Genomic DNA, 17,158 nt, shown 5'->3' with positions numbered 1-17,158 from the left:
CTCCCCATACCTCCTTTTTCCACTGTCCTGCCCCTGTGAGGGTTCTGTCCAAACTCTTGGGATGTTTTTCTCGAGTAGAGAGAGGAGTTGCCCTTGAACATGGAGGCATCCTGTTAGGAGGAGACAGTGCAAAGCAGAGTCACAACCGCGGGGCTCCCTTGGCCCTGCCTCACGCCCGTCCGCCCGCTCACCGTGCCCTCAGCCCTCTCACTCAGCAGCTCTGGGGCCATTTTCCCCCTGAGCTGCTTGGCTGCGCAGGGCTGTGCCCTCCACACTTCTGAGTGTAGGAAAGCTGACCTTTGCTCAGCAGGTCAAGTTCAGGAGCTGCTTTTCTGCAGAAGCAATGCTCCCCATCTGCCCTGTGGTGGGAGCCAGTTGGAGCTTGCTGTGTGCCATGGGAAAGGGAGGAGCATTTTGCACTTCTGAAGCCCAGTCACCTGGTGAGGAACACACACACACACACACACACACACACACACACACACACACACACACACACACACACACACACACACACACACACACACACACACTGTATACAATATGGTCCCAGAATAATGCCCAGAAGCATTATTTCTATTCACTCTACTGTTAGAAAGAGACATGAACCCATTCATGATTGAGACTATGCATACACGTTCAGAGAGTACACGGTATAAAATAAGGGCCAGGTGTGCCCTGAGTAACTGAGTAACTGAGTAACTTGAGTAACTGAGTAACTGAGTAACTTGCATGAGGCTGTGTTGGCTCTAGAATCTATGCTATTAATCAGTCACTGCACTGCTGCTCTGCCCCAATAACAATAACAACCATGACAGTAAATATAACAGTCCTAGTAGCACTCATATATTTACCTTATTATTTGTTTTGTTATAATTTTACTGAATTATTGCCTGTATTTACCATGATAATATATTTTCTACATATACCTTTATTATAGCTGCTGGGCACAGGTCTAAGCACTTCAATACATTAACTAATTTAATCCTCCAACCACCTTGTGATGTTAGGCGCTAGTAATTATCCCCATTTTACAAATGAGGAAACTGAGTTACAGAGAGGGAAAGTGACTTGAGCAGGGTCACCCAGTTAGTAAGTGATGCCACTGGGGTTCCAAGCCCTGCAGTTCCAGAGTCTGCACCCTCAAATATGTGGAAGGTGTGGGCCTTTGCCAGTGAATTCGGGTCAGCACCTGTGGTCTGAAGGTGTGCCCGCCCACAGAGGACATGAAGACAAAGCATTGGCATCTGAGCGGGCTTGCTGGACTGGCAAAGTCAGGCCCGGGAGGGAGGGATCCCTGTTGGGGGCCTGTGTGCCCTTGAGAAAGTTGCTCGATCTCTCTGTTCATTTGCTTTCCCCTTGGTGTAACCGGGCAAAATGATGGGTTTTTGCAGGATCTGTGATATGCTTTGGGGCGTTCATTGGCAAGGAGCTTAACTTCTTTGCCTGGAAAGGTCAAGCGGAACTCTGGTATCCTTCACCTCCCTAGGGGATGGATGCCTTGTTAGTGCCTCTGCCCCACCCCAGGTCCCACATTCCTGCCTGCACAGAGTCCTTTGTCCTCAAGGAAGGGCCTGTGTTGCAGGCCTGAGGGAGGAGAGCACTTCTCCAGGGCCATTTCCCCCAGGTGGGACAGGCTGATTCTTCGGCCTTGAGGGAGAGTAGGACCTGGTGTCTCCTGACCACCCCTGCTCTTCCTGCTTGCTGGGCCTGGACAGGATGCATGAATGAGCTGTCCTTTCAGTGTTGTTATGTTTTTTCTGGTCCAGGTGTGGAAAAGGGAAGCTGGAAGATGGGGATGGAATCAACCTGAATGACATCGAGAAGGTCCTCCCGGCCTGGCAGGTAGGTATAGGGGCAGAGTCTCCAACAGCACCCCTCCCCCTGCCCTCGGCCTGGTCAGGGCCTAAACTCTCTCACTGGCCCCTTGCTCCTGCAGGGTATAGCTGGATGTACTGCAGTGGTAGGTGGGCCGGGGTGGGTACCTGCCTTGGTGCAAAGTGTCCCACTGTGATGTGTGTGTGGCAGCCTGTGCTCAGCTGTGCCACAGGTGCTGGTGGCAGACCTGACGTGGATGAAATGGCCCATGCACTGGCAACTCAGCAAACTGGGAAGCTTTTGTCCCTTGACCTGAAACGTCTGAGGTGAGGCAACCTGCAGCGTGTTCCGGTGGGACTGGCAGGGCTGTCATGGTTTCAAATGTGGTCAGGGCTATTTTTAGGCCTTTGAAAAGTGGAGTTGTCCTGCCAGCCTCCAGGTGTCTGCTGTGCTTGCTGGTTTTGTCATTGATTGGACTCCTTTCCCTGAATCGGGCCGGGCTCCAGGACAAGAGGATTACTCAGCAAAGAGACAGCAAATCTAGGTCCCTAGATGCTTCTGGTGCTGGACTTTGGGCAGAAGCCGTAGGAGTGTAGCTGCTTCCGGGAATGAGGCTAGGCCTCCTGCAGAGGAGGGGAGCAGCAAACCCTCCTCCATGACCGATCCTGCCCCGCGTGACCTGCCCCGCACTGCACTCACCACATCACGCTTTCCTCTCTCTTCCCAGTCTGTCTGGCTATGTCAGCTGCATGCATTCTTCTCTTCCAGCTCCCTGCAGGACTTACCCACTTTTTGGCTGAGTGTTTATGCCTTGGGCCTATTCATGGGAGGCAATAGAATGAACAGTCAAGGCCTCAGCAATCTGATTGGGATGTGACTTGGGCTGGGTTTTCCTTGTGTTTCTTCCACTTGGAGTTTATTGAGCTTCTTGCATCTGTAGGTTTACAGTGTAGGTTTATATCAAATTTGGAAAAATTTCAGCCATTATCTTCCTCACCTCCCCCAGAACCCACACTCTGCAATTCCAATTATATGCATGCTGTGCTTCATATTTTCCCATGGTTCACCAAAGCTCTGCTTTTTTTTTAGTCTTTTTTTCTGTGTTTCATTTTGGATAGTTTCTATTGCTATGTCTTCAAGTTCACTAATCTTTTCTTGCAGTGTCTAATCTACTGTTAATCCTGTCCTGTATATTTTTCATTTCAGATATTATATTGTTCATCTCTAGAAGTTCAGTTATGGATTTTTTTTTTTTTTGGTTATCTTCCATTTCTCCCTCTTCATGCTCATGCTTTCTCCTATCTTCTTGAGTATATGGAATATCTTATAGTAGCTGTTGTAATGTCCTTCTCTACTAATTCTGTCATCCATGTCATTTCACAGTCTGTTTCTGTTAACTGATTTTTCTCTTGGGTATGGGTTTGTGTTTTTCCTTGCATGCTTGGTAATTTTATATTAGATGCAAGATATTAGGAATTTTAGGGTGTTGGATATTATTATTATTAATTAAAATATTTGGAACTTTATTCCAGGACACAGTTAAGTTACTTCAAGAGTTTGATCCTTTCAAGGCTTGCTTTTTAAGCTTTGTTAGGTGGGAAGCCTTTAGAGCAAAGTTTGCTCCGCTACTGGGTCAGTAGCCTTCTGAGGTTGCCACTCCGTGCTTTATGTCCTAGGAGGTATTTCCACCATGTCAGCTGGGAATACAAACTATTTCCAGCCGTGTGTGATCTTAGGGGATTACTCCATCAGTTTGCTGCAGGTAGCTTTTCACCAGCCCTGGAAGTTTCCTCACATACATGCACAAATTGGTGCTCAGCCAAAGACCCAAGGGCCTGCAATTTCTGGATTTCTCTCTGTGTGCAGCTCTCTCCTCTCTGCTACTCTGCCTTCCAAATTCTAGTGGCCTTGGACTCCCTGAATTTTGAACTCTGTCCCCTTAACTCATTGAGACCACCTGGCTCTCTTTGGACTCCTCCCTGCCTTGCAGACTGGAAACTCACCAGGCACCAGGCTGGGGCACATGTAGGGCTCACCTCATTATAAGGGAAAGTGTGGTGACTTGATGGTGGAGAAACCTGTCAGGCTCCAACCTGACCAGGTGATCAGGGTTAACATCATTAGTGTGGGGTGAGTGGACACCTGATGTGCTGCACGGAGAAAGCCCAGCATCATTTCTGGGGTTTTCCTGCCAAGAAAGCACAGCCTGCGTCTGGTCCTGAGGAACCAAATGGAAAGGCCATCTTCTAAAACTGCCTGGACATGAAAGACTGAGGAATCTCCCAGATTGAAGGGGATTGAAGACGCAGACAACTAAATGCAATATGTATTCCTTTTTGAGATCCTGGACCATAAAGAAATAGAGACCTTGTTGGACCGTGGGAGAATGTGAATTGGGGTCCATGGCAGTAGTGTGTCTTGGCTAGAAGTGTCCTGATTTAGGGGGCTATATGATGGTTAGGTAGGTGAGTGTCCTTGTTGTTGAGAAACACACGCTAGAATATTTGCGGGATATGTGGGCTCATGTCTGCAGCGTGTCCTCAAATGGTTTAGAGAAAGATGAATGATAATGAGTGTGTAGATCCCCAGAGGGAGAGAGAACCTGAGTGAGGGGATGGGGGTGGGGGGAGGGGCTCTTTGCACTGTTCTTGCAACTTTCCTATGCTTGAGAGGAAAATAATCAATAAGGTCTAGGCCGTGATGTGTAGGTCAAAGGCACAGAGTGTCGGCTAATGAAATACCCTCTGGCCTGGATCTGTACTAAGTTCTCACAGCTAATATAAAGGTAAAGTGCTCAGCAATCGCTACTCTATCGCTCCATCCCTAAATGCATTCGAGATTGATAGAAAAAGTACATTTGAGAGACACCGACCTAGGTGAGGAGCCCCCTGCCCTAGGAGAGGTGTTGACCCCTCCGTGGCCTTTGAGCCAGAAGCCTGGGGCATCCTGGCCGGAAAAGTTACAGGTGTGACCACATCTCCTGTTGGGTGACTGCCTCCCAGCTCCTTGGGGAGCACAACAGAGGGCCTTTCACTCCCGCTAGAAGGGAGAGGGAGCCAGGCCCTTACCTGGGGGAGGCAGCGGAGTGCAGGGGTTAAGGGCTTGGTGTCTGGACACCACGGCATCCTGGCCACTGACTAGCCAAGGGGTCGGGCTGGTTCCTTACCTTGCTCTGCCTCCTTCCTCCTGTGTAAAATAGGATAATAATGGTATCTACGTCCTAGGATTGTCAGGAAGATTGAGCACATGTGTTCACGTGAAGCACTGAAAACACTGCCTGGCACGTAGGAGGAGCTCCCTCTGCTGGTGGACAGGCTCTGGGGCTCCCCACTTTCTTAGGAGGTGGGGGAGGGAGCTATTTCCTATACCCCATCTCCACCTTGTGCATTTGTCCTGAGCGGCAACCCAAGGAGTGCAGAAAGATTGCATCAGAGGTCACGAGAGTCAAAGGATAGGCGTCTGCCACAGACGTGCCAGTGACCTCCCTTCTGTGGGCCTTGGTTTACTCATCAGTAAAATGACACAGTTGAACTAGATTAGAGGTTTGCAACCTGTAAAGCTCTGGGATTTTCCAGAGGCGTCTCAGGGGCGCTCCTGGAGTGGGGAGTGGGGTGGCTGAAGAAGCAGGCTCGAGGGGACCCCCACGCAGGCTCGCCCAGAACAGCTCAGCCCGTGTCTCTAAACCAGTCTTCTACAAATGGTTTCATTAGACGATATGGTTCCACTACTGAACAGATTTTGAAAATCATCTGACCAAGGTCCCGCTCAGGTTTCATATTCTAGGGTTTTCTCTCTCTCAGAAACGATGCATCAGCAAACATTCTTGGTCTCTAGGGACTGCGTGAGACATCAGCTCTTAGAGGTGCCGGGAGTGGAAACCTACACCTCTGGTCTCCATGCCCAGTCAGGATCCACACAGGGGACGGGCTTTGATACTCACACACACCAACACTTTGAACCAGCTTTGCCCTCAGAAAACTACCAACAGACAAGTCCCTGAGCAGATCTACTGCTTTCTGGGTCCTACCCTAGATCCACTGTATTAGTTATCTATTGCTGTGTAATAAGTTGCTCAAAATTTAGCAGCCTAAAACAATAAACATTTGTTACCACACACCGTTTTTGAGGGTCAGGAATCTGGGAGCATCTTAGCCAGGTGGTTCTGGCTCAGGGTTTCTCACAAAGCTGTGATCAAGGTGTCATTTGGGGCTGCAGTCATCTGAAGGCTGGACCGGGGCTGGAGGACCCACTACCATGGTGGCTTCCTGCCATGGCAGAGGGCAGGGGACTCGATTCTGCCCTGGCTGCTGGCAGAAGGCTTCATTCACATGAGGCTCTCCATAAGCCGCTTGAGGGTCACATCATGGCAGCTGGCTTCCGCCAAAAGGAGGGAGGAAGGAAGAGAGACAGATAGACAGACATAGACATATCATGGATGAGAGAGTGGAGAGCTTCCAACACAGAAGTCCCAATCTTTTTTAACCTAATCTGGGAAGTGACATCCTCTCACCCTGCCACAAGCTCTATACGTTGATTGCACAGACCAACCCTGGTACAATGTAGAAGGAACTATACAAAGGTGTGAATATCAGGGGGCAAGGTCACTGGGGGCCATCCTGGAGGCGGGTGACCACACCCACTGATTGTACCCAGGAATCTGTATTCATTAAAGCACCACAGAATATCTGCAGTTTTATCCAAATTATCCACAAGAGTTGAAAAGTTGTAGTTGATCTTGCTCAGGGCTTGACGTCTCTTTGGGGTGTTTGCATTTCATATGGTACCATTAGGACAAGGCCAACAGGCCTCCTGGTCCCAAAACATATATCTCTGGTGGTAGAATTTGAGGTCAGGTGAGAGAGCACGTCAGGGTGTTTGTTTTCTGAATTTTCCTAGTGTTCTAGACAGGGCTGGCTGGTTCCGTTGTTTGGCCTTGGGGCCTCAGGGTCAGCTAGCCTAGCTATTGGCATTTGGGGTGGGACAGATCTTAATTGTGTGGACCTGTCCAATACGTACAGGTATTTAATGTTCCCAGTTTCAACCACTGAGGAGAGTGGGGAGAGGACAGTCACGGTGACCACCAAAAACACCTCCCATTTCCAAATACATCTGGGAGACAGCATGCTCCCAGCTGAAGACTGCTGAATGGGAGGGAAGCCCCACCCATAGCGTGGGGACCCCAGCCCATCCACAGCCGTCAAGGGCCTGAGCAGAGATGAGTGGGCTTCCTAGGGACTGTCTTAGACAGAAGTCAGGCTTTGAGGAGAAGAAAGAAACCTAGAGCCTCCCCTCCCCTCCTGGAGGCAGGAAGGAACAAAAATAGGAGGATGCAGGGAGAAGGTTGGCCTGAAGCTCGTTGCCCACCTGCTCTCCACTTCTTTCACCCAGAAGAAGAGAAGCGGATATTTGTCTTAACGTTCAGTCCATCCTTCTTCCTATGAGTTTCTACCATCATTTCCCAGCAGAACTTTGACATGAACCTGATTATGCTTTTGTTGGTGTGATAACCGGGGCGTATGTCTTTTTTTTTTTAAAACAAGACAATTTTTCAATCATCTGCTGTGTTCAGATACTATAGGCCATGGCATGATATTAAACAAACCCCCAGATCTCAGAGGCCTCACACACAGGATATTATCTGTCACTTCCTGAGATTTCTGCGGAGGGTCTAGCTACCCTCCAGGGCAGCTCCTTTCCAAAGCAGGGGCCCAAAGGTCCAGTTGGATTCCATTCTGTGGCCCTACCATCTCAACCCACAGTACCCAGGTGGCCCTGGCAGGGACAAAGAGAGAGCTGGAGGGTCATGATCTGGGTCTCAAATGCTTTGATCCAGAAGTATCATTTGTACTTAGCCCATTGGACAGAACTAGTCCCATGACCCCATCCAAGGGCAAAGGGACTGGCGGAGAAAGAGGCAGTCGGGTCAGCAAGGGTGCTTCTGCCCCGATTTCCCCTTTCCTTCACTTGTCCGCCTAACTCTTCTTCATGGACAGGGGCTTTGCACCAGCCTTTTAGAGAGAGAGAGAGAACTGCATGAGATACAGTTGCCAGGAGGGGCACGGTCTAGAAGAGAAATGAGACATGTGCTCTGATGACAGTAGAGCAGAGTTGCAGCTATCAACGCCTGCGCGAACGCTGGTGCCTTGCCCAGGTCAGCGTCCCTGTAGAGGGAAGTCTGGTCCCCTCCCTGAATGCTCCATCTGCCTCTCCAGTGCCATGCAGTGTCTGCAGCCTGGGGCTTGAAAGAATGTCTGCGTCAGGAGCCGAGGGCCCCTGTGGGCCTCCAACTTAATGCCTGTTGTAGATCTCTGGGAGCGCTAGCGTGTCTCTCACTGGGAGTCACACATGGGGCACATGTCACAGTGAGTGGTCCTCGGTGGGAGTGCCTCAGTCAGAGGTCAGCTGCTGATGCCTGGGTGCCTGTCCACGGCCCCCTCCAGCCAAAGCCAAGGACTCGATCCCTGGTGGTCCCACCTGGTTGTATTTGCACAGTGGGCAATAAATCCAGGAACCCCACTGCTGGGACTCAGGCCCCTGGAGCCACCCAAGAACCTGAGGCAGCAGGGCAGACAGTAGGTACCCACATCCGCCAGGCACAGTTCTCCACCCATAAGAGGCGTTTAGTTGGTCAGTAAAGGCTGATGCTGGTGATGTTGACTGTCCCCAAGTACTGCCTCCCTGTAGTGATAGTTGAGGGGGAAGAGCGAGTGAGCTGGGCTGGGTGACAGCCAGAAGCCAGATTGCAGCATCCCCAAACTCAGCAGCCTCAGGTGAGCTGAAGCTAGCTTTGCTCCCCAAGAGCTCTGATTGGGAAGGGCAGCTGGAGTCCCTGAACGTGGTAACATGGATTCAGGAGGCCATCCATCATGGTTTCAGGCGGTGAAGCCACAGGGCAGGGCAGAAGCTGACACCTATACAACTGGGCTTAGAATGGAATCCTGGGGGTCCCGCCTGCATTTTTGGCACCTCTGTTGTGAACCGTGGAAGGCCGTTGGCCAGCCTGCCGTATTGGCAGTGATGTGGACATTCCAGCCCCCATCATTTGTAATCCCGCTCCCAGGGTGGCCCCAGGGTCAGGTATGGCAGGTGCAGAGGGACGGATGGCTGCGCCGTGATCTGCTCCCACTAGAGGGCACCAGCGCGCCACTCTGGAGACTCCGCAGTCACATTTGCAACGGGAGGTCCCTTGTCCCTAGCAGCCAAAGGTGTCCTTGCCTTGCTGGTGCTCAGCATGCAGATACGGTGCTTAACATTATCCCCAAAATGACGCAGGCCCTCCAGGCTCAGGCCTTCTCCCCAGAACAAGGGAGAAGATGAGGCAGTGAAGGAGGCAGCCGCACAAGTGAAGGAAGTACCTGTTTGGTCCAGGTGTCCCCTGCCATGCACAGGCCTGACATTCCTCCAGGGACCGCCCCCCCACCTCCAATCCTCACACCCCTGGGAACACATGGCAGCTCCCAGGAGGGCACACCCATTAAGCCTCTGTCAGCTGCACAGACAAGGAGGGTGCTCACCCTCGGAGTGAGGCGTGCTGGTGGCCTTCCCCGCACCAGACGGTTTCACCTGGGCCTGCAGGGGAGAGACCCGCCGGCGTGGGGCTTAGAGAATTACAGAGTGCTGGCTTCTGCCGTTGGAAGGACAGGGGCTGGCAGGCGGTGCTGAGGGGATTGATGGAGCCCCATAAACTTGACTGAGTTCAGTGCAAGACAAGGGAACCGATTCTGAATGGCTTCTGCTCTCCCCTTGCGCTCCCCTCTCCTCCCCTCTGGCCCAAGACCTCCAGCCTAGACACCACCCTGGGCTCCTTCCGCCTGAGGTGTGGTGACTTGAACAGTTTCTCCTCAGTGGCTCCTCAGGCCCCTGCAGAAATACTGTGTCTTTATTCCACACACGGCCCTGGATGCTTCTGCGTTTTAAACAAAAGGCCAGTTGAAAGACATTGTTGTTGAGTTATCTCATGTCTTGCCTAAGGCTTTCTGAAAGGACACATTTTGATCATTTTTCTTTGAATTCTCTGTCAGAAACGTTTCGCCTGCCGTCTTTTGTCTGACAGTGGGAACTGCATAACCCAACTTATTTTGTTTTCCTGTTAGGAAATTTTGAAACTAAATTCTGTGTCTGTCTGCAGTTAATTATGAGCTCACCCTGACCTGGTCAGGCCCGTTGCTCTGATCCTCTGGTGACTGACCTAGTTTAGTGCAGCACATGATGTGTAGGCCCACTGATGGGAGGTCGGCATGGCGCGCACACGGAACAAAGAACATGGCTAAGTCGAGTGGGATTTCTGGCCTCCTGGATGTGCCCAAGTACTCTCTTCACATGGGACCCAGAGTGAGGACAGGAGACCAGCTAAAGGAGGGGGACAGTGAGGCCTGGGGTTAAGCACCCCATTTACCCGCTTGGCCCCGAATAAAGACAAGGTGAGAAACACCCCACCCCACCCGCCAGGAATCTGAGGGACATGTGAGCTTTCAGAATGAAAATCACTGAGTGCTCGGAGGAATAAAAACGGTGGCAGATGCGGGAGCAGCCTTGTTCCTCCAGCAGGTGGCGCTGTTGCAGTGTGGACTCAGGGTTGGTGGGAAGGGGCTGCCCCACACTGGATTGAAGCGGCTGGAAGCCCAATTCCCAGCCCTCCAGACGGGAAGGAGTGACTTTATCATTCCCTAGAGCTATACCAGCCCTGTGGCCAAGTCTTCTGGAACTTCCAGGATATGCTAACTCACAGGTATGAGGATTATTGAGCAAAATCATGTAAAAACTAAGTCCCCCCTCACAACCCCAGGCCTGCCCCCTTCCACAAATCCTGCTTCATGTCCCGTCTTGGTCCCATGGGGGGTCCGGTCTGACTTCATTAACTGAGCCCACCAGGATTGACTGGGCATCTTTCTGTGGGCCAGGCATTGTCTTAGTCATGATGGACTGAGTTTAAACGCAGGGGCCGCTGCCTTTTCAGTGAACCAGGACATGCAATTCTCCTAATGTCCCTGTAATGAGCATCTAGCAATGAATGAGTGCAGCTCAGTGCAAACACTGGCTAAGTGCCTTCCAGGCTGCAGGAACTGTGACGGTGCTTTCTTTTTCTTATCTTACTTATCCTCACATCTTCCTTGTGGAGGGTGTGCTGTTACTGATATCCTTTTACAGACGATGCTGTCTCTGGTCAGATGTCACCCCCATTCCGTATTCTCCATTCCCACCCATCCCCACTTAATTTTTCTCCATAGTGATCATCACACGCATGCTTTATTTTTGTGGTCTGCCTTTTCCACTGGAATGTTACGTTCCATGCGGGCTCATATAGATGCTCATTAAATATTAGGTGAGTGATTAAATGAGCCCTGACTTGCTCCTATCCCAGAGGGACTCACCCCCAGCACCCCACAGTCCTTCGCAGGGGCTCACGTAAATCGCGTACCGTCTGAGCTATGTGTCCGCATGTATCATCTCTGAATTCTCGTAACTGCCCTGTGGAGTATAGGTACTACTATTATCGTCATCTTGCAGACAAAAAAACTGAGATCAAATACCTGCCCCAAATCACATGGCTTACAAATGGGGGAGTGGGATTGGAATTCAGGCAGCCTGGCGCTCCTTTGTAAGGAGTGACGGAGGAGGAAGAGGTGATGGAAAACCATTTTCTAATTCTAGGTGACTGTAGTCACGTACAGCAAGTTAGGGGTGAATGTCATTTCCTTAATAAGCAAGAACAAGAAAATGGACATCTTTCTTTTTTTTTTTTTCTCTACTGCTGTAGGCACTAAAAATGGAAAGAGAGGAGGAGGGGGTGGGGTGAGGGAGAGAGGAGCCCCTACTGACACCTTTGACAGAGGAAGAGATGTTTTTCCTTTTTTTTTAATCGGAGAGGTTTCCAGGGGCCTCTCCCCAACCCCTGCTGGCTCCAGATCCTGCCCTGGCTCTGAGCAGGGGTGCTCACCTAGGAGAGCCCCTCTGCTCTCTGGCCACCCTCCCACCCACCCGGTGCTTCCTCCCTCAGGATAAAAATAGGTGCCCATACAATAAAGGAGGAGACCAGGACTTCTTCGATCCATGGTTTCCTGTCTGAGACCACCAGGTAGCAAGGCATAGGCAGTGTGTGCTGTGAGGCCAGCCTATTTTTACTTTTGTTGTTTGGGAGTATTTTTACAAGAAATTATTATTTGGGGCATGAAGAGTTTTGTTGGGGACAGCTAGGAAAGTTCCTGGGAAGCGGGCGACTGGCTGAGTCTGGACCAGGTTCTCACAGTCTCGGGGTGCGGGCAGAATGCAGGGAGGGGGGACTGGAGGTGGCAAGTGCTTTCTGGCTCTAGGGCGTCCCGGAAACATCTGCCTCCCTTATAGGACAGCCTCAATTATCCGTAGCACAGTTAGGGTCTTAGACAGGGGTGGGCAAACTGTGGTCTGCAGACCAAGTCCAGCCCTCCAGCCTGTTTCTGCAAATAAAGTTTTATTGGCACATGGCCACGCCCATTCATTTGTTCACTGGCCGTGGTTGTGTTTGTGTTACGAAGCAGAGTTGAGTAGCTGCAATGTGGACCCTACCACCGTCGAAGCCTAAATATATCCGATCTGGCCCTTTACAGGAAAAGATTGATAAACACTGATAAACAGAAAAAAAGCCCTGAGAGTTAAAACAGGTGACAAACAAGTTCATTCACTTGTCATCCGAGAGGCCTTCGGTTCTACATGCAGAACATCTTGGAGTTCATCCAAAATGATTCTCTTCCAGCTCCCATTTCTTCAGCTGTAACATGGGATCATATACGGGTTTGACTTTCATTGCAAGGCTTTGCTGAGGGTCACAATATAAACCAGGTCGTATAATGACCAAAAAACACTCTACAGGTGTGAAGTGGCCTTACTAAGTAGCTCAGTTACACCTGGAAGCAAGCACAGAACTGGGGAGCTTGACAGACAAGACGGGAACCATCCACACGTCCCTCCTGTGATTTGGGGGCGGCAGTTGCGGGCGGAGGGATAGAGATTAGGTTGTGTTCCCCCAGCTCCTACGAAGACAGAGATCTCGAAGACTGTGTGCCCCGTAGACCTCGTGTGTCCTTACCTCTCCCTTGTCCAATCTCCCTGCTCTTTCACGGCCATGTCAAGTTTCACCTGCTCGGTGAAATTGTCCTAGATGAATCAGACCACCATCCCACCATCCCAGTCCTGAGGGCTTTCGTGGGCATTTGGAGGACTTCATTGTAGGCCAGTTTTGAGGTTCTCCTGTTGTTTCACAGAGAGAAAAGCAAAGGTATGGCATTAGGGCTGCAGAACTAAGCAAGCAGTGGTTCAGAAGAAATGGAGGCCACAGAGAATGGGGGAGTCCCGGAGTCCCGAAGGGACGTGTCCAACAGCAGAGAGAGCAGTCGGTGCGGGTGCTCAAGGCCTTGGAACCTGACCAAACAGGGACTCAACCGAACGTTCTTGAGCAGAGAAATGTATGATGGAAGGAGGATTTAGGAAGCCAAGGGCCAAATCCTAAGGCCTGACCAATCCTTGCGCTCTCTTCCTGGGACCTCTAAGGAATTCCTAAGATTGTACACATCTTCCCACAGTAGCCGAGGAAGGACGTTTCGTTGCTTCGTTAGGGACAGGCCAGGGTCCCTTAAAAAGAGGACCTTCCCCCAGTAGAGACGTCATCTGGTCCATGCCCTGCTTTGGGCCAGACCATACCCAGAATCCTTTGCTGAGGGACAGAGGGCTTGATCAATTGGATGGGGGAGGGTGGGGGAGTAGCAGGCCCAAGCAAGGCCAGACTGAAGATGGCCTCCCTCGTGACCTCTGCTGGGCCCAGGACATCTCACAGACAGCAAGAGCTGCTCTACCCACCCGCCCCCAACCCCGGAATGACTTGGGCTTGGGAGGGGGAGGCCAGCAGAGGTACCAGGAGCCCAGGCTGAGAGCAGGCCCTAAGCTGGCCTGCGGGGTGGCCCTGGCTACCATCGCTCAGAGGCAGGGCCACCCTCATGCACACACCCACCCCAGTGACCCAGTGGTCCTTCCAGGAGGGGCCCCAAAGCCAGGGTGAGCGGGGTTACCCCACGTGCAGCCCCACCATCTGTTCCTAGAGCAGTTTCCAGGGCTGGTGTAACACCCCAGCCGTCTCGGGAAGGTCCTGGTGACTTGGACCAGTCCCGGTTCAACAAGGTTGCACCCTGGTCCAGCACCTTCCTGCTCTGTCCTTGGGCGGTGGAAGGAGCAGCTGAGGCGGGGGAGGAGGAAGGTATCGCTGAGGGTGTGAAGCATCCATTATTCCTTTATTAGCCAGGGTGCCATTTCTGGTCTCGTTCTCCTTCCTGGCGGAGAAGCCCGGTTATTTTCGTTAACCCCAGCTCCTCTCGCTGGGAGCAGCCGCCGGCAGGGCAGAGGGGGCGGGGCGGACAGGGCTACGTGCTCTCCTGCAGGCGTTTGTGAATGGGCCCTGGCTCCCAGGCTGCCCCGACGGCAGGCGCCCCCCCCAGGACGCGCTGACTCTTGCTGGCCGGCCGGCGTCTTTTCTAGCACTGCAGTGGCCAGGCAGGAGGAAGCTTTCTTCTGGCCCAAGAACAATACCAGGGTCAGCCCGGGGACCTCCCTCCTACACCCTCTTCCTTCCATTGTGAGCCGCTGCACAGTCCCAGGCCGCTTGGCTCTGCAAGCCAGGGGGGAGGGGGAACGGGCCCAGGAGAGATTAGCAATGTGTGTGACACCTCCAGCTGTCTGTCTCCACTTCCCAGGCTGGCCAGGATTCTGGAGGCGGCAGATGGACAGATAGACCAAGCAAGTGTGAGTGACCATTGGGCCCCTGAGCTTGCAAGGGGCTGCCGACAGGGTGAGGCCACTGACTGGATGGTACCATGCCCTGTCCCCTCCCCCCATGGAATCACAGCTTGTCAGGGCTGGAAAAGACCTGCCCAGACCTTCTGCCCATCACCACATTACACAGACAAATAGACCCAGAAAGGTAAAGGTTTTACCAGACTTCCTATTGCCCTGCTTAAAACTCCTTCGATGATTCCCCAGGCCTATGGGGAAAAATCACAGACTTTCCTTTAACCCCAGTGCCTGCCGGCCTCTCAGGCTTCTCTCCTGTGACTTCCCGCCTTGTGCTCTAGCCTTATGACTAGTTAACGGGTCCTGATCCAGCAGCACCATTCCCCTGCCTTAAATGGCCTTCCGGCTACATTCGCCTACCTGCCATTTACCTGTTCTTCAAAGACTCCTTGAAGGTCACCTTCTCTATGCAGCCCTCTCTAACAACCCACTTCCTTTTTTGCTTTTTCTGGGCTCCTCGAGCACTTAATATATCCCTAGAGAAGGGCTGCCCTCCACATCACTGGGATGCCCACGTGTCTCTCCCACACTTACCTGCCTCTCCCCGCACAACACACTCCAAATCCTGGGGTCTGAAAACCCTTGGGTTCTCAAAGTATGTTCCTCAGACCAGCAGCCTCAGTATCACCCAGAAACTTGATAGAAATGCAGATTCTTAGACTCCCCTTCCCTCCTATTGAACCAGCAACTCTGGGGTTAGGGCCCAGCGATCTGCGTTTGAAGAAGTCCTCCGGGTGATTCTGGTGCCTGCTCAAGTTTGAGAGCCAGGCCTGAGGACCTACTTGCAGGCAGTTGGCTCTTAATAAATTCGGTTTTTTTCTTTTTTTCTAAAATTGAGATATATTTGACCTGTAGCATTGTGTAAGTTTAAGGTATATAGCATATTGACTTGATCCATTTATATTGCAGTATGCTGGCCATTGTAGTGTTAGCTAACACCTCTGCTGTGTCACAGAATTGGCATTTCTTTAGTGTTGGGAACAAGTAAGATATAGCCTCTTAGCAATTTTCATGTTTATACCAGTTGTGTTGTCTATCTTAATAGTTTCTTGATAATTTCTCTGGTAATTGACATCACCTATCCCCTTCTATTTGCTGACAAAATTTTGGTTGTTTATTTGTTCTTTACCATTATTTTGCTCAAATGGTGGACAAAGAATCTTGCCCTCTTTGACAACCAAGGATGGGGATTTGCAGAGGGTTGAATGATTTAGGAACGACCCAGTCCCCCGGACTCTGGCACCTGATCCTGGCACTAGCCGTGCCAACAGCTCTGGGTGAGCCCCTGGGGATTGGAGTTCCTGGTTTTGGGGGGGTGGTGTCATTACCTCACCGTCAAAGGTAGAAACCTCAGCAAAGCCCCCAGTGATGCTGTGCCTTTGCAGGTGATCAGAGCCACTGGACACGCAGGCTCAGCGGCCATGGCTCACGGGCCCAGCCGCTCCGCGGCACGTGGGATCTTCCCGGACCAGGGCACGAACCCGTGTCCCCTGCATCGGCAGGCGGACTCCCAACCACTGCGCCGCCAGGGAAGCCCCTTTGGTTTTGTGTGTGTGTGTGTGGAGGCAGCCTTTATTTAGAGATGGGGGGAAGCTCTGGGCTAGTTATGCCTGTTCCTTCTCTTCGGATGACATTGCTGTGTGTGTAGCGGATTTGTCACCCACTGTGTGTTGGGCAGTAGCTGATGGTGAAGGGAGTTTGTCCCTGGGCTCAGAGCCTGTAGGCAGCCAGCAATGACCCTGAGGCATAGTTAGTGGCGAGAGGAAGCTGACCTGGGGATAAAACAACAAACACTAACTTCTGTCTACAAAGGGAATAATCAAAAGTTGATGTTAAATAGACTATAAATAATAACAGTAACGTAGTTGCAGGCTCAGCACAGACTGTGGAAAAGCTAAACATTGAGATCTGTCCAGAAAACGATTCTGGCCTTTCCCTCTGAGCTTCAGTGTTCTGACTTTGGGAGCAGAGGGCTGATGAGGACAGAGCCCTGGCCCAGGGACAGGCGATCATGTCCTACCTCTGAGCCTCGCGGTCCCACTTCCTGTGAAACAGGAGAGGAGGCTCTGCCATCCTTCTGGACCCAACCCTGTAACCCCCTGACCCACTCTTGGGGTGCCTCTAGAGGAAAGACCTTGTCTGATGATTAAAGCATTACATATGTTCTTGTGTTCCCAAAAGACCCTCACTTTTCCTCTTGGCCTGCACCCTACCCCCTGGAGGGTTCAGGGAGAAGTTCCACTTCCCCCGTCCCGTGGCGGGGCCATATGTAGCTTCCTCTACGTCCCCAGGCTCCTCTCCCTCCCAGAGTTTATAAACCTTGAGTTTTTTCATTACTGATGGAGAATTTAATTTAGCATTTTGCTTCTTATGGCTTGGAGTGTGTTTGGGTCCCAGACGACTGTCAGCCTGGTGGGGTCCAGGGGGAGGTAAGTGGAGCCCCATGCTCCTCTAGGACAGGTACAGGAGGCTGAGGGTTCTGGGCCCCAGTTGTCCCTCGAGGCCCAGGGCTGTCAGCCCACGTGTT

General features: G+C 51.7%; 1 protein-coding gene across 6 annotated transcripts in view; it reads left to right on the top strand.

Annotated features, from left to right (window-relative positions):
* The window catches only part of CTIF (cap binding complex dependent translation initiation factor), a 301,292-nt gene that overhangs the window by 114,016 nt on the left and 170,118 nt on the right, over positions 1-17,158 (top strand). For all 6 annotated transcript variants that reach the window (XM_049697879.1, XM_033421376.2, XM_012531707.3 and 3 more), the window contains one exon: positions 1,770-1,845. In XM_049697879.1, coding sequence (XP_049553836.1) covers positions 1,770-1,845 — 76 coding nt within the window. The remainder of the gene's footprint in view (positions 1-1,769; positions 1,846-17,158) is intronic.

Source organism: Orcinus orca, chromosome 15 (genome assembly GCF_937001465.1).
Source record: "Orcinus orca chromosome 15, mOrcOrc1.1, whole genome shotgun sequence".
NCBI lineage: Eukaryota > Metazoa > Chordata > Mammalia > Artiodactyla > Delphinidae > Orcinus > Orcinus orca.
The sequence above is the reverse complement of the archived record's forward strand: the minus strand, read 5'-3'. Positions and strand labels throughout refer to the sequence as shown.